This window comes from Lemur catta, chromosome 3 (genome assembly GCF_020740605.2).
Source record: "Lemur catta isolate mLemCat1 chromosome 3, mLemCat1.pri, whole genome shotgun sequence".
NCBI classification, from domain to species: Eukaryota; Metazoa; Chordata; class Mammalia; order Primates; family Lemuridae; genus Lemur; species Lemur catta.
The window spans coordinates 82,123,078-82,145,386 of NC_059130.1; the positions used below are offsets into that span (position 1 = coordinate 82,123,078).

The window sequence follows — 22,309 nt, forward strand, 5'->3', positions numbered from 1 at the left end:
GCCCCTCCCCAACTGCCAAATCGTTAGCAAAGGATGAGACAGTATCACAGAAAAGATAAAGTCTGCACAGCCTAGTTGGTTGAGGACCATTCTTTGTGTGTGAGAATCCTCTTAGGTAGGTCGGTATCATGAGAACTTTGACCCAATTTCTCTAGGTTGCAAACTACACACGAACAGGCAACACTGGGCTAAAGTCAGCAGTTCCAAGAAAAGCCATCATCACTACTTAGAAAACTGCAGGCATGCAATGGAGAGGGACCTTAGGCAGTCTAATTCTGGCTTCACCTTGTATAGCTCTGGACCTCAGTCTGCTCAGAAGATGCCGTGAGGATCCACTGAAGGACAGCAGGTGCAGTCACAACTAAAAAGAAAAATAAAACATTTATTTTGATTGGTTTTAATTGCAAGTATAATACATGTTTATTGTAGAAAATTTTAAAACAAACAGGAAAGCACAAGGAGGGAAGTGGAAATTACCCAAATATCACAACTGTTGATATCTTGAAGGTTAACCAGCCATATTTCCTCCTAGGTGAACGCACACACACATTACACATTATACTTATACACAGTACAAGATCTTCCGAGTGCATTTATTAAGTATATGCATACATATATGACCAGCCTCCTCCCATGCTCACCCTGTCCATTATTCCTTTCTATCTCAGAACCTTTTTGTCCCTCCAAACATGCCCAATGGTCAATAATATCCAGGCTTTTGTACATGTACTCCCTTCTTCTAGAATATTCTTTTTCTTTCCATTGTCTCTTCTTCTTCTGGCTACTCCTACTCATCCTGGGGGTCTCAGTTTATTCATCACCTTAGAGGATAATCCTCTAACCTTTACTCTTGTCAAATGCCCCTTTTATGCACATCCAGAGCATCCTGTTTCTTCTTTCTCAGAGTATTATCCTACTGGACTAGTCTTGCCTCTTCATTGGCTATTTTTCTTGCTATACCCTAACTTGTGGGCAGGTACTGTAGCTTCTGTTCACCAATAATTACCAGTGGCTGGCCCATAGTAAATGCTCAAAAATTATTGAATAAATAAATAAAATATTTGACAACTTAACTATACTTCTTGTGAAATCGGCAAAGCACCTGGCACTTCTCAGTAAATGCCCACTGAAAATTAAATACGGAAGAGGATGTAAGTCATGGTAACATGCCTCATGAAGTTTTCTTCCCATCGATAAAAGGAGACCTCAGTATTCAGTTAAGTGCTTATGTTCTTTTCTTCTGCCTTTCCACTAATTTTCTCCAAACTGGAAAGGGCAGAACAAAATCACTAAGTTCAGTTTCACATTTGTTTCTTCATTGAGTTTACCCTTGCAGCACCAATTGGAATAAGACACTAGCAGCTTTAGTACATACACTTCAGAATCCCGGTGGCGCCAACCCAATAAACTTGATTTCTCATTCAGTCAAAGTCCAATGACAATTGTTTCTGGTCAATGGGCACCCTTCCACATGGGCAGTTAGAGGTTCAGCCTCCTTCTATTTGTGGCTCTGCCATTCTCTATGACCTGGGAGTACCTTACATTTAACCAGAGAGATGGTTTTATGAGCCAACTCTACAAGTGACACAAATCACATTAACCCCCTTTGCATTGGCTAAAACTCAGCCACACCTATTCATAAAGGAGGCTGGGGAATGTGGTCTAGCTGTACACACAAGAGGAAAAGGGGAAGGGGTTTGGTGAACACTTCACAGTTCTTCTGCCACAGTTGGTAATGGAGTACCTAGTCTTAAGTAATCCCAAATCCAAGTAATTTTGTTTTATGAATACTGAAAACCCTCATTGTTTTAATAGAAGAATGTCCATCTAAGTAACATTGGACATGTGGAAGTATCATCCCAGATTTACAAATTTTGAGTAAAAAAGGGGTCAATTCCAGAATTGAGAAATCACTGATGTTAGTGAGTACTCCTAAATTCTAAATGACATTATTTAAGATGGCTTTTATGAACTTTGAAAATAAAATGGTGATTACTATAAGTACTATGGGCTCACTAGAAATTATCATAAATGAACCTAGCATAGTTTCTGGCACATAGGAGACAATAAGTATGTGTTGAGTGGAGGAACTTCAATTCTACTTTTAAGGCAACTATCCTGTTGATAAATAACTCTAACTTCAGAAAGTTCTTTAAATATAGCAGAGTTTTCTAATGTCTAACTCAGGGTTGGGGAAACTTACGTTGGAAGGCTGCATTAATTTAGCTGTAATCATATAAGGCCACATTCACGAAACTTTAATCAGATATACTTAAAAATGCACATTATTTTGTAAAAATCTAACTACTATGTACTTAATTTTAAAAAATGAAAACTATTTGTTAATTTTAAGTTAACTAACCTTTTAATGACTTTATTGTGTCTGTTTTTTACTGGAAAACATTTGAATATTTGGTTACAGCATGGAGGTCTGCAGTTTCAGTTGATCCTCTAGATGGGTATCAGTCATTTGTGACCTTAAGGGCATGGTGATTTGGGTTAGGTAGGAGAATATAGACTCACAGCAATAAGTGACTGAAAAGCAAGAAAGCATTTTTGGGGCATATTGCCAAAGGTGTGGGTATTCTACTGCATTTTTCCATATTTCAACTGGATCTTTCTTAGCATCAAACAATGACTTTAAAATGTCATCTACTGAGTCAATTCCATCTGTAGTTCTTGGTAATATCAACTAGGTGAGGCTGATATGCTAATTTGAGTGTGATGTCATGATTCTCAAAGTTAGTGAACCTTTCACTGTATTCTCCAATTAATAGGTCTACAACAGCTGCACATTCTTCAAATGATTCGCATATATCAGCCTGCTCATCAGTGACCTTTGCTAACTGGGGAAAACATTCATCCGAAATTTCCTTTTCAAGAAGAAATGTTTTGAAAAAAGATAGCATTTTTTTTTCAAAATGCTTGGATTATTTGCCACTTATCCTACATAGACTTAGTTTTACCTTGCAAACAAATATTCAAGTCATTTTGATTTGACATATCACACAGAAATGCTGCTATTCCTATAGGAATCTTCTTTCAATAATTCACAATTGCTGATTCTGTTCTTCATAAAATTTAACTATCTGTTCTTGCAGAGATAAATTTTGGCTAATACCTGTCCCTGTGATAGCCAGCACACTTTAGAATGATATGGTAAATCCACACTGAATACCTCATCATTTAACTTTAGCATGTTGTGAAACTAGCAATGCTCTGTTGCATTTGCGTGAATATAGTTAACAATACTTAAAACTTGTTGCAAAGTTCACTTAAAACAGTAGCTTTAGCATGGAGATTTTGCTGATGCAAGATACAATGAAAAGAAATGAGAGCATCTGGATCTGTTAATACTTTTTTTATCTGTGCAATAAACCCTTCATGTTTTCCTATCATGGAAGGTGCACCATCTGTACATATGCTAACTAAATTTACCAAATTCAATCCAACTTCACAACATTTATCTTGAAAGTTGTTGAGATATCTATTCTTAATGTTCCATTCGCAAGAGTTTCCAAAGTGAGTAACTCTTTGTAGCAAAGAAAATCTTCCGTTATGACCTGAAAGAAGTATGAAACCTACTTCTGGAATCAGCAATATCAGTTGATTCATCCAAGGCGATTAAATAACATATATTTTCCTTTTGAAATATTGCATGAAGTTGTTCTGTTAAGTTAAAGGCTAATTCATGTTGCCATTTAGTTATGGTTCTCCTTGAAAGGGGCAGTTGTTTGTAATTTGAAACATTATCAGGGTCTAAGCATCCTACAACTTTGACAATGCATTCTTTCACAATTTTTAGATCACCAAGTGGTTTCCCTTTTTTCCCAAATATATAAGCTACTTTATAAGTTGCTTCAGTGGCATTATTTCCAGGTCTTATGGCTGCTTGAAAGAATTGTCTTTGTTTTTGCTTTTCATCTTTTAATTTCTGCAATGCAACCTTTCAAGCCTCTCCCTCTAATTTAAAATATTTGTGGTCCTTATGAGTGTTATAAAGCTGATAAGCACTGAATTTCTTTAATATTGATATTGCAATATCACAAACCAAGCAAATCTCTTATCTTTAACAGAAAGAAGATAATATTGAAATTCCCAATCCTCATTGAAAAATTTGTTTTCTTTCATGAGTGTTGTCTTGGTCTTCTTTGACATGATGGGCTATTAAGCAGACAGAATTAAAAAATACTATTGAGCTGTGCGACTATTCACAAATTCTACTTCAAACAGAAACACAGTGTACCTTTGCCAAAAGCTGATAACAGACTGGTGTGCTCAATCTGCATAAACTCTCACCAACCAGCCTCATGCAATAGTGGTGTCAGTCAGGCAGGAGAAGTTACAACCAAATCAATCATGAGTGTAGCAGCCGTTAACTTAGTGCTTAAGGCTTACTAATTGTGATGGTCAATCTAGGAGGATTATTTAATTGAAACTTATTTTATTCTTTGGTATTTTAAATACATTCATGTTAAAAATATAAAAGATGAACAAAAATATATTAACAAAAATAAAAGGATTTGTTCTGTAAAATTTGGATTCAGTCAATAGGACCTAGAAGGCCACATGTGGTCATATGGCCGCAGGTTCCCCACCCGTGGTCTAACTATTACCCTAGCTCTGACCTCAAAATCTATAGAGTAAGTCAACTCCCCCATGTGACAGTTGCACAACTATTTGGAGGCTCCTATACGTGCTCTCATGGTCTTCCCCTCACCCTCCCCAACCCTCACACACCAGGTAAATAATCCCAGTTCCTTCAGTTCTTCTCCACCAGACAAGTTTTCAGCCCTCTCACCATTTGGCTGCCCTTTCTGCAGATCTCTGTGGTTGGCCAAAATTGCTTTCCAAATTTCATGCCCACAATATTCCTGATGATGTCCAAACAGCAGCGTTTAGTAGAATTATTATTCCCAGCTCTGGGCATCATGTCCTTACTTTGTAACTAGGAGCATTTAAGTAATAAAGATGCTACCAAAGCAATTCCAGCACTGGGAGAAGGGCAGGACTTGGAAATGACCCCTAAGGATTCTTGCTATTTTAGGATCCTATAAGTTTTATGGAAGCTCTGACTGTAGAAAAGACATCACCATAAGGGTGATGGTGTATATAACAATTATACATTCCTCCTTGACAAAAACCTCAAAAAAACCCAAGACTTCCACACAGACTCTGATGTATAACAAAGATTTAATGATCACCCTTTCTGTGCCAAGCACCATGCTAGATGCTATGCATACAGTAGAGACCAAAAATACATAATTACAGAAAGAAATATGGAATAACAAATTAAAACAAATTCTATTGTTAAGACTAAATTGCCATTGCCCTGGCCTCAGTTTTCCACGAGGGGATATTTGCTAGAGTATCCCTTTTGTCCTCCCTCTCCATCCCTTATATACTCCCCGTGGGAAGAGAGGTGAGTTATCTGATTGCTGAGTTCCGAAGAAAGATCCAAGCATGCCCATCTCAGCAGCTTGCTTTTTCTTTTCAGAGTCAATTCATCGAGAAGATGTATACATTCACTGTCCGTTTGGATGAGGCCTGCAAATGCCCATCTTCGCCAGGACCAGTAGGTAAGCTTAATTCAGAGGTGAAATGTCAGTGCTATGGTTTGGATGTTTGTCCCCTGCAAACCTCACATTGAAATTTGATCCCCAGTGTTGGAGGTGGGGCCAAATGAAAGGTGTTTGAGTCATGGAGATGGATCCCTCATGAATAAATTAATGCCTCTCCTGGGGTGGAGGGTGAGTGGATTCTCACTCTATTAGTTCTCAGGAGAGCTGGTTGTAAAAAAGAACCTGTCTCCTCCCTTTCTTGCTCTTCCTTCCATGTGATCTCTGAACATACCAGCTGCCCTTCACCTTATACCCATCCATGGAAGTGGCCTGAGGCCCTCACCAGATGCAGCGTCACAATCATGAACTTTCCAACTGTTAAGCAGATAGCGAGGGATTCCAGGTCTCCTAGGGACAAAACTGGGTGCTGTTTCCTCCATCTTGGTCCTGCCCCACCCTAATTCTCCATACCTGGGGGAAGAGGGAATACCCTACGAATCTGGCAATCAGAACTTGGCACACCAGCTGCAAAAGAATACAGAGCCCACAGACCACAGACCAAGCAGCATGGGTACCATAAAGTCTGGAAAGTGATCTGCAATCCACATGTGTAGTTAAGGCTCAGGTCATGTGACTCCCAACTGTCCAATCTAAGGGGTTCCATAGTGACCTCTGAACCATGAGGGAGGTCCGTATCCAGGCACTATAAAATAAGATGCAGACCACAGCCAACCCCTCTTTTGTACCCTTCCTTTGGCTTTCCCTTTGCTGCGACAATGGGTCCAGTCGTCATCTGTGATATATGTATCATGCTCTGTAAAGCTATATCTTGCTCTTGCCCTATAATCCTACCTTTCTGTCCTCGATAAACCTCATGTTCGTGCTTGCCGAACTTTGGTGCATCTGGTCATTCTATGACCATGAACGTGCCAAGAACCAACACTTCAGACTGAAACCTGATACAACCAGCAGATTCATGCCCCAGATAAACCTTTTTTTTTTTTTTAATACATTAACCAGCCTCAGGAATTCCTTTATAGCAACACAAAATAAAATAAAACAGTCAGGAAATCCACTGTGGCTTCATGTCTGCCATGCCTTCTAATCCAGTCTGTATCAGCTGTCAAGTTGACATTTTGATCTTTATTCATCTGATTCCTGTGTCTAACTTTAAGTTTTGAACTCAAGAAGGAAGGGGTGTTATTCATCCTCCATCTCAAATCCTAGTCACTATAAAGAAAAATTACAGGAACCTATGAGAGTATAAGAAAAAAATCTAATGTAGATGGGGGAGGGCACATTAGGAAATTTAAGAAAGCCTCATTAAGCATCATTTAAGCTGATGTGCAAAGGAAGACAGAAATTGGCCAAGAAACAGGGAAGGGGTGGAAGGGCTCACATAAAGGTTCTTAGGCAACGAATAGTTTGTCTTATCTGAAGAACTGACGAAGGCCAGTGTGGGAGCTGGTCGTTAGGGCTGGTCACCAAATACTTCCAGCTCTGCCTTCCAGGCAAAGACTGCATTTCCTGGTCCCTTTGTGGCTGGGCCACGCCATGAAACTAGTTTTAGTCAATGAATTGTGAGAAGTGACCTGTGACATTTTTCACAAAGACACTTACTGAGATGAGACCCTTCAAAGCTCTCTTTCCCTCCACCATGAGATCTGAAATGTCCCTGAAAGTAAGTGCTCCACCCACCTGGGTCCCAGAGGAAGTTGCCGTGATCAGAGCCCCTGCCAACCCTTGATGGACATGTTGCAGGAGCAAGAAAAAAACATTTTTTGTCTTAAGTCACTGAGGTTTGAGAATTTTTCTTTTTACTATAGCATAACTTAGGCTATCTTGACCGATACAGCCATAGACAGTGTAGCTGGAGAAAAGTGAGGGGAGAAGTACTAGCTATTTCAGGCTAAACAGGATGCCCTAAAGGAGTTTTGGCAGGGGAGTTTGACATATTCTAAATATTATATATTAAAACGTGGTACTATTGCTACTCAACTACTAAAACACTCTCGTAACTCCACTTTTGAAAAGGCTATTTTTTAAAAAATCCATCAACAAGCATTTACTGAGCACCTTCTGTCCTTCAAGATGGCAGGCACTGTATTAAGCACTGAAGATACAAAATAAGAATAAGACACAGTTTCTGGATTTGGAGTCAGGGATTCAAGATGACCTTTTCAAGATCACGTGATAAACATTCTGTACTTCAGGTATGTACCCAGTGTGGTGAGAGCCAAAGAAAATAATAACTATTTGTGTGAAGTGGGAGATGGGGTGAGGGAAAGCTTCAGAGGTAGTGACTATCTAAGCTGGGTCTTGAAGGGTGAATAGGAGTTTGCCAAGTTGCATTTTGATTAAAGATAAAAGTAAATGGAAAGCTAGGAAAATGTTAGAGGGATGCAAAACACTTGGGGTGGCTGAGACTCAAAGGAATGGAGGGAATGTGGAGGGCAGGGTGTGGTAGGCTGCATTACTGTTCACAAATACTTGTTGTCCCTCCCCACTGACATCAGGCTCAGCCATGTGAATTGCTCTCCGCAGAAGCGTTAAGAGCCATGCTCTTTTCTCTCTGCCATGACAATCAGCAAAGTTTTAGAAACAGGATGCTCTGTTAGCCAGGGTCCTGAAGCAAGGATAATGTGTGTGAAGCAAAGACACAGCCAATTTATGACAGACATGCAATGTAGGTGAGAAATAACTGTGGTTGTAATCCTGTAAGATTTTTGGATTGCTACCATAGCATAACCTAGAGTATACAGAGGTGTGCATTTCCAGTTCTTTGACTTCCAGACACATAGTAGGATTGCACTTTCCTGTACCTTTTAAGTAAGGCATGGTCATGTGACTAGTTTTGGCCAATAATGGGTAAACACAATAATGTGCCTCATATCTGGAAGGAAACTTTTAAAGCCATTGTGAATTCACCATGTTTTCCTTCCCCTGCCAAAGTGCCTGGAATGATCGTGGAAGCAGGTATCAGGATGAAACCATCTTCAGACTAGGTTTCTGAGTGAGCACGCTGAGCAGAGCCCCATGGCCTTGAACGTGTAGTGTGAATTAAGAAATAAAGTTTCTTTGTGAAGCCACTGAGATTTTAGGATTCTTTGTTATGGAAGCATAACCTAAACTATCCTAATACAAAAATTGGCACCTAGACATGGGATAATGTCATAACAACAATAAACATAACAATAAAACTAAACAATCATTTAGAGCTGCAGTCCCCAACCCCCAGGCCATGGAATGGTACCAGTCTGTGGCCTGTTAGGAACTGGGCCCCACAATAGGAGGTAAGCTGTGGATGAGTGAGTGAAGCTTCATCTGTATTGACAGCTCCTCCCCATTGCTTGCATCACCAGACGATCTCCACCTCCTGTCAGATCGGTGGTGGCATTCGATTCTCATAGGAGCGCAAACCCTACTGTAAACTGTGCACATGAGGGATCAAGGTTGTGCACTCCTTATGAGAATCTAGTGCCTGATGATCTCAGGTGGAGCTGAGGTGGTGATGTTAGCACTGGGGAGCAGCTGCAAATACAGATTATCATTAGCAGGCAGGTCTGACTGCACAACAAATGTAATGTGCTTCAATCATCCTGAAACCATTCCCCCTGCCCCCCAGTCTGTGAAAAAATTGTCTTCCATGAAACCAGTCCCTGGTGCCAAAAAGGTTGGGGACCACTGCTTTAGGGGGCAATAACTAAGCACACTGCTATCAAAAGCTGAAAGGATTGTGATCTATCTGGTAAACAGGTCACCTGTGATAATTTAGAAGGCAGATCATGAACCTAATGAACTAAAGCAAAATGTGAGTAGCATGTGTTTGTGGGTATTGGATGCATTCAGAAAGTTATCACTAGTTATTTAGAGATAAGCTCAGAAAAGATTTGGCCAGTTTTCAAGCAGGATTGAAACAGAGTAGAAACAATCTACAAATCCATGGATTTGCAGGGCTGGAAGAGGCAATTGTTTCTCAATCCCAACTAGCAAAATATAAAATCAAGAAATGCTTTTAGAAAGGGCCTTGAAAAAAAAACAGCCTTAAAGTAAGGATCAAGTCAAAGGTATGTATCTATTGTTAAAACCTCAGGATAAAGTAAGATGTTACCCAGCATATGTTTTCAATCGGACAAAATGGCTCTGGGAAAGGAAAGAAAGGTGTGTCTCTCCCACCAAAGCCCAATAAGCCTAAAGCACTCAAAACCAAGCTAAGAGTCAGAGAACGTGCAACAGACAGAGAGCTCAGCGGGCAAGAGAGCAAGACAGCAAAGAAATATGGCAAACCATAGAAGAATGTCTGGAAAGGAACTATGGCTGAGGCTACTGGCACATGACACACTTACTGTCAGATAGATGAGAAGCCTGCCTACATGTATTCAAGACGCAATATCACTCAGTATCCCCCCCATTTTTAAAAGCTTATTGAAAAGTATATTTCCCAAAGCCTGCTTTAGATGTAGATAAGGAAGACTCTTTGAGGGCAAATCTAGGGGTCATGGAAAACAATGGACAGGACAGCAGAATCAGATCTAATTGGTATACTGGATAGGGAGGTCCTCAAAAACGTCTGCTCAGTAAACGAGGGTCTACTGTGGTCTCCTACCCCTTCCCTCTCCAAATGGAGTCAATTATCCTGTCGCTGTCCCACGTACATATTCAGGGTGTGCAGAGTAGATTCTGAGTCTACTACACAGCCCCCAGAAAGCCCAGGAAGTGCACTTGGTGCTGTGACTGGATGGTTTATATATATATATATATGGCTGTCCAGATAATTTCTTTCTATTTTTTTTAGTAAAGACAGGGTCTTGCTCTTGCTCAGACTGGTCTCGAACTCCTGACCTGAAGCGATCCTCCCACCTCGGCCTCCCAGAGTGCTAGGATTACAGGCATGAGCCACCGCACCTGGCCCTTGGATGGGTTTTAATGTTGTCTCCCTTGAGAAAAGAGCAAGAGAATTCTGCCTAGGGGAGGGGAGTAGACCAAACATTTGGTGAACACAAGGGGGGAAAGAATTATTAATGTTGTCCCCCAAATACTGCTGGAGAACCCTTTGAGACACCTAGAAGGATTACAGAGACTCAAAGTTAGGCATGGCCATGTGACTTGGTTTGGCCAATGATGTACGAGAAGTGACATGTGCCACTTCCAGGTGGTATATGATGTGCTGGGCTCTTTTACCGCAGCCAGGATAGCTGTGAGAAGCGGAGTCAAGAGGAAGCCTCCTTCAGCCTGAGTCCTTGAGTGACGACAGTGAGCAGAGCTCCCCCGCCAACCCACAACAGGCACGGAGCTAGAACACGAAATAAACTTTTACTGGGTTAAGCCACTGAGAGATGTTAGGGCTGCTTGTGAGGGCAGCGTAACCCAGCCTTTCCTGACTGAGAACTGGGGGTGAGAGATGAGGCTGGAGAGAGCAGGAGTTGGATTGTGAAAGGCCCCTTCTCCCAGGCAAAGGAGTCAGAACTCTCTCCTGGTCCTAAGGGGAAGCCAATGAAGGCTTCCAAGCAGGGGCGTTAACATGAACAGATTTGTTATTTTTTGGATGAAATATGCTATTTCTCAACATAAGGAGAAAATCAGCCTACTAAACCACATGAGGCAGAGAGGAACACACAGAACCCTTAGGCAAAAGATATATATTTATACAAAGTCTAAGTCTTGAAGTTTCTAAATACAGGAGCTCTGAAAAGAGTTACAATCAGAGGATCAGACAAGAAAATTTCTTCTATACCACAAGCGACATTTCCTCTGCAGACAACAAATACTTCACAAGAAAGTAAGTGGAGAAAAATACAAGGGATTGTAACACAGACCTGAGGTCAATTTCCAGCTGCCTATGTGACCTTAACAAAATATTTGACCTCTCTGGGCCTATTTCCTTATATGTTAAATCCAGATAATAATATACGTCTCTCAAGACAGTTGTGGTGAGAAAATAGCATATACCTGGCAGATAGTAGGTGTTTACCACATGATACTTGGTTTTTTTTTTACTGTTATTATAAAAATTATTGGGAACACTAGCTCCCTGATTACAAAAGAAAATGATTCAGGGCACCAGATAGAGAGAGAAGTAACTGGATCTTGTCATCAAGGTTGCCCTACCCTGCTCCCTACCCCAACTCAGCGCCTGGCTCACGGTAGCCATTCAGTTATCCTCCACTGCATCAGTGAAAGCGAGGAGAATGCCTGGAGTGAAGAAAAGTTGGCGGCCTTCCCACTGATACCAGCTGTTGTTGGTTTCTGAACACTCAAAGCCACAAATACCTTAGAGCTCGGGGCAATGAACCCAAGGCTGAATTCCCCCAAGTCCAGCTGCAATGAAGTTCAAATTAGAACCTAGGAACTTAAACTGCTGCAGGTCCAACTTCAAACCCCAGCCCTAGCCAGCAGGCTTGGGAAAGAGCTGACTTCTAACCCTTTCCTCCCTCCACTCCTCCCCTAACTGCTCCTCACAGGAAAGTACACCTGGTCCTGCCAAATCACAGTCTTATAACCTGGCATTCCATCCAGACCCTGGGAAGCCGCGAGGAAGGGCGGGGAAGGGGACTGTTTGGCCACCATCTCCCCTAAGCCCTACACTAACTCCTGGCAGTCCCTTGAGGTGGACCTCACCGGCCCACGTGTAGATGAAGGACCTGAAGCACAGAGAAGTGCTGTGATTTGCTGACTTCACACCGTGGCAGCCTGGACTTCGGGATTCTTTCCACCACACACTTTTGTCCCTAAGGGGTGGGAGGTGGGGGGAGGATAAAATAACCGCAGAAAAGGAACCACTTACATGTGTCTAGCGCTTCCTAGAGGCTGCACAGGATATGGGCCCACCACCCGGCAGGCAGTGGAGAGATTTTTGAGTCCTGGTTCTACCCCGGACTCCTACTTCTTCTACTGCTTGACTTCTGGCGAGTGTCCACCGCCCTCAAGATTCGTTTTCCCGGAAGCAAATCGGGGCGAAAGGAGTGTGTGCGCGCCCGTGTGTGCGTGTTGTGCGGGGGCGGGAGCGGGTGGGGGAGTAGACATCCCCGGGGCTCCCTGCGTTTCGGATTTCCTAAATGTTCGTTCCCGTCTGCTCGCTGTGACCCCTTAATAACACCCCTTATAAAAACCGCCCCTCCGAGCCAAAGCTGTGAACGCCCCACGCCTTTTTCCCCACGGTCCCGGAGGATGAAGTGGGGTACAGGGGGACTCAGCGGGGCACCCAGTTTCGGGCAATGCAAATCGCTCGGCTTCGTTGCGCAGCCAGACGGCGGCGCGGATCGTCGCTCCTGAACTTGACCAAGAGACAAACTTCGGAGCGTTCTCAACGTGGGGGGCCAACTCTCGAGAGAGACCGCCCCCAAACGTAAGCCCACTTTCCTCGCCCCCATGGGAGACTGCACAGAGCCACCTTAAGGGCGGTGCTCCCGCCCCCGGAAGTGCGGGGGGGTCGGCCAGACTCGGCCCGCCGGCCCGCGCGGTGGCGAAGTGCCTGGGACCGGCTTCGAGCCCTACCCCAAGTAGGGAAATACCGCCCCCCCGCCCGCACCTTTGGCCCGGGACAAGCGGCCGTGTTCCCCAGCCTCCCGGGTCCCCGCATCCCCAGCGTCGCTGTCCGGAGCTGTGAACTTGAGCCCGCCTCCGTCAGAGGCTGGGAGCGTTCGCCTGCTCGCGGCGGCCACCGTCACTAGACAGTCAAACCCCAAGACGTCAGCCCACAATGCACCGGGCGGGCCGGGAAAGACGGGCTGGGGAGGAGACAGGGGACAGAGGGGCGAGAGGCGTGCGGGAGGGGGAGGGGGAGAGGAGGAGAAAGAAGGGCCCAACTGTAGGAGGGCAGCGGAGCATTACCTCATCCCGTGAGCCTCCGCGGGCCTAGAGAAGAATCTTCTAGGGTGGGGTCTCCATGGCGACGGGCGGGCCCGCCCCCCTGAGAGCGACGCGAGCCAATGGGAAGGCCTTGGGGTGACATCATGGGCTATTTTTAGGGGTTGACTGGTAGCAGATAAGTGTTGAGCTCGGGCTGGATAAGGGCTCAGAGTTGCACTGAGTGTGGCTGAAGCAGCCGGGCGGGAGCGGAGGTGCGCGGACTCAGGCAGACAGACAGACAGACACAGCCAGCCAGCACGGCAGCAGAGTCCGAACTGCACATCTTTATTTTCTTTTCCATCGTCTCTCCAACTGCCTAGAGCTAGTTCCTGTGGCTCCACGGCTGGTGTTTTTGGGGAGCGCCAGGAGAACCCCTTCTCCAGCCGCCCCTGGGAGGAGAGCCCCGCTTCTCGGGCGTCGCTGACAGCCGCGGAGAACGGTGACTGCCCGCGCGTCCTCCGGTGGAAGTCGGTGAGCGACTGCAGCAGCAAAGAACTTTCCCAACCGGGAGGACCGGGGACAAGTGCCCCCTGGTCCCGGAGCGAACTTTTGCAAACCTTTGCTGCGCCTTAGGCTGCCCCCTCGGCGGTAAAGACAAGAAGACGGCGGAGAGAGGCGCGAGAGAGGAGGGACGTGCGCTCAGCTTCGCTCGCACCGGTTGTTGAACTTGGGCGAGCGCGAGCCGCGGCTGCCAGGCGCCCCCCTCCCCCTCGTCGCGGAGGAGGGGACAGTCGTTGGAGTCCGGGCGGACGAGACCCGCCGCCGCCGGCAGGCCACTGCGGGGTCCGCACTGACCCGCGCCGCCGGGAGAGTCGCTGTGACGGGCAGCGATTTCATCCGCGGGCACCGAGGAGCCGCTGGGACCGAAGAGCGCTCAGTGAGTGACCGCGACTTTTCAAAGCCGGGCTGCGCGCGCGAGCGAGCCAACAAGTAAGCGTGCAGGCAGCATCTTAACCCTACGCTCCCTGGAGCGAGCTGGTGAGGAGGGTGCAGGGGGGAAGACAGGCAGCGGGTGCGCGAACTCTTAGAGAAACTTTCCCCGCCAAAGGCCCCGGGAGGCGCGGGTGTTCCCCGCTTTGCCGGAGCGCTGTTGCGGCCCCGAAACTTCTGCGCGCAGCCCAAACTAACCCCACGTGAAGCGACGGACTGTTCTATGACTGCAAAGATGGAAACGACCTTCTACGACGATGCCCTCAACGCCTCGTTCCTCCAGTCCGAGAGCGGCGCGTACGGCTACAGTAACCCCAAGATCCTGAAACAGAGCATGACCCTGAATTTGGCCGACCCGGTGGGCAGCCTGAAGCCGCACCTCCGCGCCAAAAACTCGGACCTCCTCACCTCTCCCGACGTGGGGCTGCTGAAGTTGGCGTCGCCCGAGCTGGAGCGCCTGATAATCCAGTCCAGCAATGGGCACATCACCACCACGCCGACCCCCACCCAGTTCCTGTGCCCCAAGAACGTGACGGACGAGCAGGAGGGCTTCGCCGAGGGCTTCGTGCGCGCCCTGGCCGAACTGCACAGCCAGAACACGCTGCCCAGCGTCACGTCCGCGGCGCAGCCGGTCAGCGGGGCGGGCATGGTGGCTCCCGCGGTGGCCTCGGTGGCGGGCGGCAGTGGCAGCGGCGGCTTCAGCGCCAGCCTGCACAGCGAGCCACCGGTCTACGCCAACCTCAGCAACTTCAACCCGGGCGCGCTGAGCAGCGGCGGCGGGGCGCCCTCCTACGGCGCGGCCGGCCTGGCCTTTCCCGCGCAGCCCCAGCAGCAGCAGCAGCCGCCGCAGCCGCCGCACCACCTGCCCCAGCAGATGCCTGTGCAGCACCCGCGGCTGCAGGCCCTGAAGGAGGAGCCGCAGACAGTGCCCGAGATGCCCGGCGAGACGCCGCCCCTGTCCCCCATCGACATGGAGTCCCAGGAGCGGATCAAGGCGGAGAGGAAGCGCATGAGGAACCGCATCGCTGCCTCCAAGTGCCGGAAAAGGAAGCTGGAGAGGATCGCCCGGCTGGAGGAAAAAGTGAAAACCTTGAAAGCGCAGAACTCGGAGCTGGCGTCCACAGCCAACATGCTCAGGGAACAGGTGGCACAGCTTAAACAGAAAGTCATGAACCACGTTAACAGTGGATGCCAACTCATGCTAACGCAGCAGTTGCAAACATTTTGAGGAGAGACTGTAGAGGGCTGAGGGGCAACGGAGAAAAAACATAACACAGAGAGACAGACTTGAGAACTTGACAAGTTGTGACAGAGAGAAAAAAAGGAGTGTCCGAGAACTAAAGCCAAGGGTATCCAAGTTGGACTGGGTTGCGCCCTGACGGCGCCCCCAGTGTGCACGAGTGGGAAGGACTTGGCGCGCCCTCCCTTGGCGAGGAGCCAGGGAGCGGCCGCCTGCGGGCTGCCCCGCTTTGCGGACGGGCTGTCCGCGCCCGAACAGAACGTTAGACTTTTCTTTAACATTGACCAAGAACTGCATGGACCTAACATTCGATCTCATTCAGTATTAAAAGGGGGGAGGGGCGGGGGTTACAAACTGCAATACTGTAGATTGCTTCTGTAGTACTCCTTAAGAACACAAAGCAGGGGGGTGGGCTGGGGCGGGGAGGCGGGAGGGAGGTTTGTGAGAGTGAGGCTGAGCCTACTGATGAACTCTTTCTGGCCTGCCTTCGTTAACTGTGTATGTACATATATATATTTTTTAATTTGATGAAAGCTGATTACTGTCAATAAACAGCTTCATGCCTTTGTAAGTTATTTCATGTTTGTTTGTTTGGGTGTCCTGCCCAGTGTTGTTTGTAAATAAGAGATTTGGAGCACTCTGAGTTTACCATTTGTAATAAAGTATATAATTTTTTTATGTTTTGTTTCTGAAAATTCCAGAAAGGAGATATTTAAGAAAATACAATAAAATATTGAAAAGTACCCCCAACCTCTTTTCTGCATCATCTATAGACAACAGATATCTAGGTAGAGTTGAATGAGTTAAGAGTGTCAATTAAAATCACTGTCAGAGTTTCTTACTATCAAGTAGTAAAAAACATTCCCTATTAGACTTTAGAAAGAAATGTACCTGATGGTATCATCAGGTTATACTCTTTCCTCCCCCAAAAATCTATATAGAATTGCTTTCCAAAGAATAGTGTGGTGTTTCAGGAGGCTGGAGGAAGGGGGGTTGCAGTGGAGAGGGACAGCCTACTGGGAAGTCAAACATTTCAAAAGTTTGGGATTGTATTAAGTGGCATGTGCTGTGACCATTTATAATGTAAGTGGCATGTGCTGTGACCATTTATAATGTTAGTAGAAATTTAATAGATGCTTATTCTCAAAGCACGAACTGGTGACAGATTTTACAAAAGATGTATCCTTCCAATTTGGAATCTTCTCTTTAACAATTCCTAGATTAAAAAGATGGCCTTTGGTTATGAATATTTATAACAGCATTCTTGTCACAATAAATGTATTCAAATATCGATAACATCTTGAATTGCTTTCCCTTTACTACTTTTTTCTTCCCAAGTTATATATTGAAGTTTTTCTTTTGAGTTGCTGAGGTTAACTGCAATCTGAAGTTAGTCGGTAATTAAGAAGCAAAGAATTTAGGAAGAGTCAAACTAGAAGTTGTGATCTGGATGAAAGATTCTCCCAATTTCATTAATCCCTCTTCTCTCTTTTTCTGTCTCTGTCTCTATTTCTTCCCTCCCAAATAAACACCTATACCTAAAGAAATTACTGGTCTAGCTAGCAGTGTAGCATTTGGATCTGTCTATAGTTTATTTCTTAATTTGTTTCTAAAATAATCAAGCTTGTTTAAATAATTATAGAATCAGTCTCAAAAGATGGTAATCTAATACTGTGGAAAAGATTCACAACAGAAAACATGAACAACACAATGATTACATGTGTAAATCAAACCTCAACTCTGGGGAAATGGCAAACTTGTATTCTGTCTACAGATATAACTTAGGAGATCAACAAGGCAGTACTCAACAAGGGAACAATTTTTGCTTGGTTGCTTTTCATCCCAAGAGCCAGAGTGATTATCAAGCAGCAAAAGCAATTTGATATCCAGGAATATTTCACAAACCACTAATTGAGGCAGGGCTGTTTGCTCATTAGCAGTGCTCTAGTACCCAGCAGGTCTGGGAGTGCTAATATCCTGCCTGTGGCTGTAAATCCAAACGCACAAAGAGTTTCTCCTTAGGAGTATATCTAGGAGTGGAAAAGATTGGATAGGCTTGTTAGCTATCAGATACACCCTCTGTTGTAACAACACTTCTTGAACAAAGGGTTATGCGGAGCAGAGCCCAAGTTTGCCAAACAGTGAATTTGCCGATGTCAGCAACCCGGAAGGTGAGTTGATTTTGACCATATGTAGGAATAGTCAGCAGAGGGACAATAAAGCACTTTGGGGTGGGGCTCTGTGGAAGCTAAACAAGAGCCGACTAGAAAAAATAAGCAGGCTGGGGAATTAATTACCTGCAAAGGTAGACTAGGCCCAGACAACAGTACAGCACAGAAAAGCCACACCACTCCCCAGTTCGCTTTAGATTGCAGTGTTAAAAAAAAAAAAAAAAAAAAAGTCTGAAACTCACGCCTATCCCCACACTTGATTGTTTCAACTAATATTCTAAATTTATATCCCTGCTATTCTAACCATTCTTACCAAAAGAAGTGGAAAAAATAATTGCGATAGAGGAAATTAACACATGACCTCTTGTAAACTTTGGAGGCAAAAGATCTGCTAATTACTTGTAAACACCCAATGTTTAATTTTATTGTTAGCCTTCAATGAGTTATTCTTTAGGTAACACTAATAGTTGGAGAGGATGAGGTGAGTGGCACATAAAGCCATTAATCCTCTCTTAATTTGTACATATATATAAAAATAAATAATTCGATCAGATTCTTAACCCTCTGTGTCCATTGAGACAGAGTGTTTGTTCATGAACTCAATGAAAATGCCTACGAAATTGTGTGTGTGCATGCACACACACAAAAAAGGTTAGAGTTCCATGACACACAAAAAAGGTTAATAAACTGTAAACCAAATGGCTACATGCCCACCATCAAAAACATCTTTGTATGAATATGAATCCCATGCTCTTTTACCCTTCCATGTTTCTGCTTGCATCCCTCTACCTGAAATACCTTTCCTTCTGGTTCAGCTGATGAATTCTACCTGTTCTTCAAGGCTTGGCATAAGTGCCACCTGCTCTGTGAAGCCTTCCTTGCTAATTCCATCTTCAGGTGGAATAAACAATTCTCCATTGAGCAGCATAACATTTTATCAAAACTTTTATAATAGCACTTACCGAAGTGTATTATCATTGTGAGCTCTGTGTCTCGTGGCCAGAACCCTACCTTATTCATTAGTGGATTCCTAGAGTCTTAGTGCAGTGCATGGCACATAGTAGATGTTCATAAAATACATATTTGATGACTGAATGAACAAGTGAACTTAAACCCTCCTCCAGCATAATTCCAGGTCTTAATTTCTTCTAGTAAAATATATTTCATCCGTTTCCAGGTGCATGACTTCAGGTGGATGGAAGATCCCTCCCCTCAAAGTCAAACCTGGCCAATCACCAAGTTCTAAAGCCTAGTTCTCAATGAGAGTTCTTAAAAGAATTAAGCTGTTAAAACATTCATACTTCCAGCCACACAGACCGTCCCTTCCTGCCTCTAGTAATGCCAGTGGGCATCTTCTTATATAAAATGGGTCTGCCTGAAACATTAGGCTTGGAGGTAGCAATGAGGCAGGATGATATTTAGGCAGACACAAAAATAGGTCCAGATCTGCTTCACTAAAAACAGCTAATTTCATTGGTAATGACAGAGAGGACTTTCTCTCTGTAAAGTTAGGTATATTTCATGGGCCCAAAAGTTAGTACCCAACATTTGCTTGCTGAGACAGGTATAATGCTAATCCATCTGTTCTCTGTGTCTTTTCATTGCTAGAGAGGTGTATGGGTTGAGCAAAAGAAAAAGACAATGCCTTCTAATGTCTCTGCCCCTGGTCTCCACCATCCACTTCTATGGGGGTCAAGTGGACCCTCCTGGAAGAAGTGAAGAGAGTTAGAAGCAGGGATGGCTTCAGAACAGGAACCTATCTCTTCATATCTCTAGAACCTAACCTAGTTATTTGATTTTGGACTTTTAGACATTCCAAAGAAGGGTTTCTCCATGGTCCTGAGTCTCCTTGGGTCCCTATGCTTGACTGTGTGGATTCAGTGATGAGCAACATCCCTATGCTCATGGAACTCACATTCTGGTGGGCAGGAGTGTGGAGATGAAATAGAAATCATTCCAAAGGCACAAGACACATGCTATAAGAAAGAGGTGCCAGATTGGGGGAGAAGGAGCTATTTTTAGGAAAGGCTTCATGGGAGAGGTGACATTTGAGCTGATCCAGTGGGATTCACTAGGCAGAAAAGGCTGGGGGAGGAACTGTGTGCAAAGGCATAGAAGCATGAGAAAACACGATGTGTTTAGGGACCCATAAGCTGCTTAGAGAGGCTGGGAAGGAAGGTGTGAGAAGAAAAGTGAAGGGAGATGGGGCAGGAAAGTTTAAGGCTCAGGTTGAGAAGTAATATCTATTCTGCATTATCCTATGGGTGATGGAGAAATGTAGAAGAATTTGAAGCAGAATAGGAACCCTCACATTGAGAAAGATTCAGGCTGGCAACAGTTTGGAGAATGGATGGCTGAGGAGGAGGCTAGGTAAGAGGAGAAATACCAAACAGAGGCTTTTAGTGTCATTTATAATGCCTGTGATATTTAGCCCTAGAGTTGGGGGAGAAATGGGAAGAAGGTGGCTTGGTCCATGCCACATTTCTTACACAGCTACCTGACAAGTTAGGCCTAAGGAACGATGTCAGGAAGTTCACTTGCCACCTATATTGCATGTCCCACACTTAGGTTTTCTTCTCCACTGTGTCAACTTGACATCCTGAAAGAAAGTCATCTTACAAAACAGCCCAGAGCCTACCTGCTCAGTGTCAGGAAGCTCAAATAAGCAAATGTGAAAGAAATAGGCCTGTGACTGCCTAGGCCAGGCCTCCCAGGGTGACAGCACAGAGTTGATCTTCACTGCTGCAAAACCAAACCTAATTTTATCTAGTCACCTAGAATTGATGAAGTTCAGTGAGGCTAATTGACCCAAACTCTACAAACTCTTTGACCTATAAACAAAGAGGCCAATGTTTTTATTGATTTTGGGGTAATTGGGTAACAATATCTTACATTCATGTAACCCTCATTTTCTACAAGTAATATTGAATTCCTATTTTGTGCCAGGAACTAGGAACACAGCAGAGAGTGGAATCATCAGGATGCCTTCCCTCATGGAGTTTATAATCTAGTTAAGATAGACAGTATATAAAGGTACACGCAAACACTTGGACAAGAGCAATGAAGAAGAACTGGGCATTCTTAACACATTAACTGCCATGGGAGTTGTATTTAATTCACATTAGTTTTGAGCCCAGGGCCTTGGGAAGCAAAACCTGGGCAAGACCCTGCAGTTGGTTCATGAAAATAGTACTTGTTGATGTTCTTATTGTTATAATTAATATCGACAAATTAATTCTAAAAATGCGGATTAAATGAAAAGAAGTCAATAAATTTTGTTTTTCATTAAATTAGAAAGGATCGTTTTGTTTTCAAAGTTTTTATTCTATCTTCGTAATAAAACAACATGGCCCCAAGGAAAAAAAATTTTTTTCTAGCATGGCAGTCAATGTGTTAAAGAGAAAATCAGTCTAAATTGTGTTGGCTGCAAAGAAGACCTTTCTGGAGAAATACTCGAGCTGAGAATTCTGAGATGACTATGAGCTCACAGGTAAAGAGCAGAAGAGCAGGGGTGGGGAATCCAGGTGAAGAGGCAGCCTGAGGGAGGGCTTGGGAAGGCTCTGGGATACCTAAGTCCCTGGAGTGGAGAGAGCAAAAGGAAGAGTGACCAGCCGAGATTTGTACTCACCCATCCATACGCTTGTAGTTTCCAAAATGCTTTCGCCTCTTGTATCTCATTTTATTTTTGCCACAATTCTGGGGAGGCTCATTGACAGCCATGTGTCATGCATGTAGAAGCAGAGGCTACCAGTGGGTTTCAAGTGTTTTTGTTGAGGCCATGCATCCAGGAACTAATGGGACACAATTTGGTCCTCAGGCATCACGAACCATATTTTTCTCCTGTATTGTTCCAGAAACCAGAAACCCTGGTGACCTTGGGTCTCTTACCCAATGCACACCCTTAGTTCTACATCAAGGACCCTGAGGATCTGAATTAGTCATCATAAGGGTCTTTGATGTGCACAGCATCTGAGCAAAGGTAATCAGATAGTCTCCCGGGATATTTCGTCCATGCCACAGCAACGTCTAATGAACTCTCCTTGCCCTGCTGCAAACTCCCCCCTCTGGAGGGAACAGAATACTTAGTGTTGAAAAGCCCTCACAGTTTCTTGCTATACAAACTTTCTTCATGTACATCCACTAAAAAAACATTGCCTGATGGTTGCCTCATGATTGCTTCTGACAATTGTGTTACCAGATCATCAGTAAAGTTATTGCCTTCTTAGGTTATAGGTACTCACTGGCTACCTGGATAAAATTTGGATGTTTTCCACATTTCCTCAGGATTATCTGTCTATCAGCTTTTGCTGATGGTGAATCTCTCCCAGGATGCATTGATTCATCTTAGGTTCGTGCTTAAAAAGGGAACTTTTCCTGACCGTATCTCACATCTTGGAAGAAAGTGGGCAGGCATATGAGCTGTTATATCATTGACCATTCTACCACTTAGGATGCTTTCAGAGGCCAGAAACAGAAGACACAATTTAAACAAGAAGCCCAGATACGAAACAGGTCCAGAGATGGCTAATATAGTAGTTCAGTGACATCATCATGGGTCC

General features: G+C 44.6%; 1 protein-coding gene and 1 long non-coding RNA gene across 7 annotated transcripts in view; one reads left to right on the forward strand and one right to left on the reverse strand.

Moving 5' to 3' along the window:
- LOC123635591 overlaps nt 1-12,861 on the reverse strand; it is a 98,473-nt gene extending 85,612 nt beyond the window's left edge. For all 6 annotated transcript variants that reach the window (XR_006734169.1, XR_006734172.1, XR_006734174.1 and 3 more), the window contains exons 1-2: nt 12,346-12,861; nt 286-361 (exon numbers count right to left, since the gene is read on the reverse strand). This is a non-coding gene — a long non-coding RNA (uncharacterized LOC123635591). The remainder of the gene's footprint in view (nt 1-285; nt 362-12,345) is intronic.
- Nucleotides 12,862-14,479: 1,618 nt separating this feature from the next.
- Nucleotides 14,480-16,257, forward strand: JUN (Jun proto-oncogene, AP-1 transcription factor subunit). The gene has a single exon (XM_045547914.1). It carries the CDS (start codon nt 14,563-14,565, stop codon nt 15,565-15,567), a length of 1,005 nt encoding a protein of 334 aa, XP_045403870.1. The 5' UTR covers nt 14,480-14,562; the 3' UTR covers nt 15,568-16,257.
- Nucleotides 16,258-22,309: the final 6,052 nt, after the last annotated feature.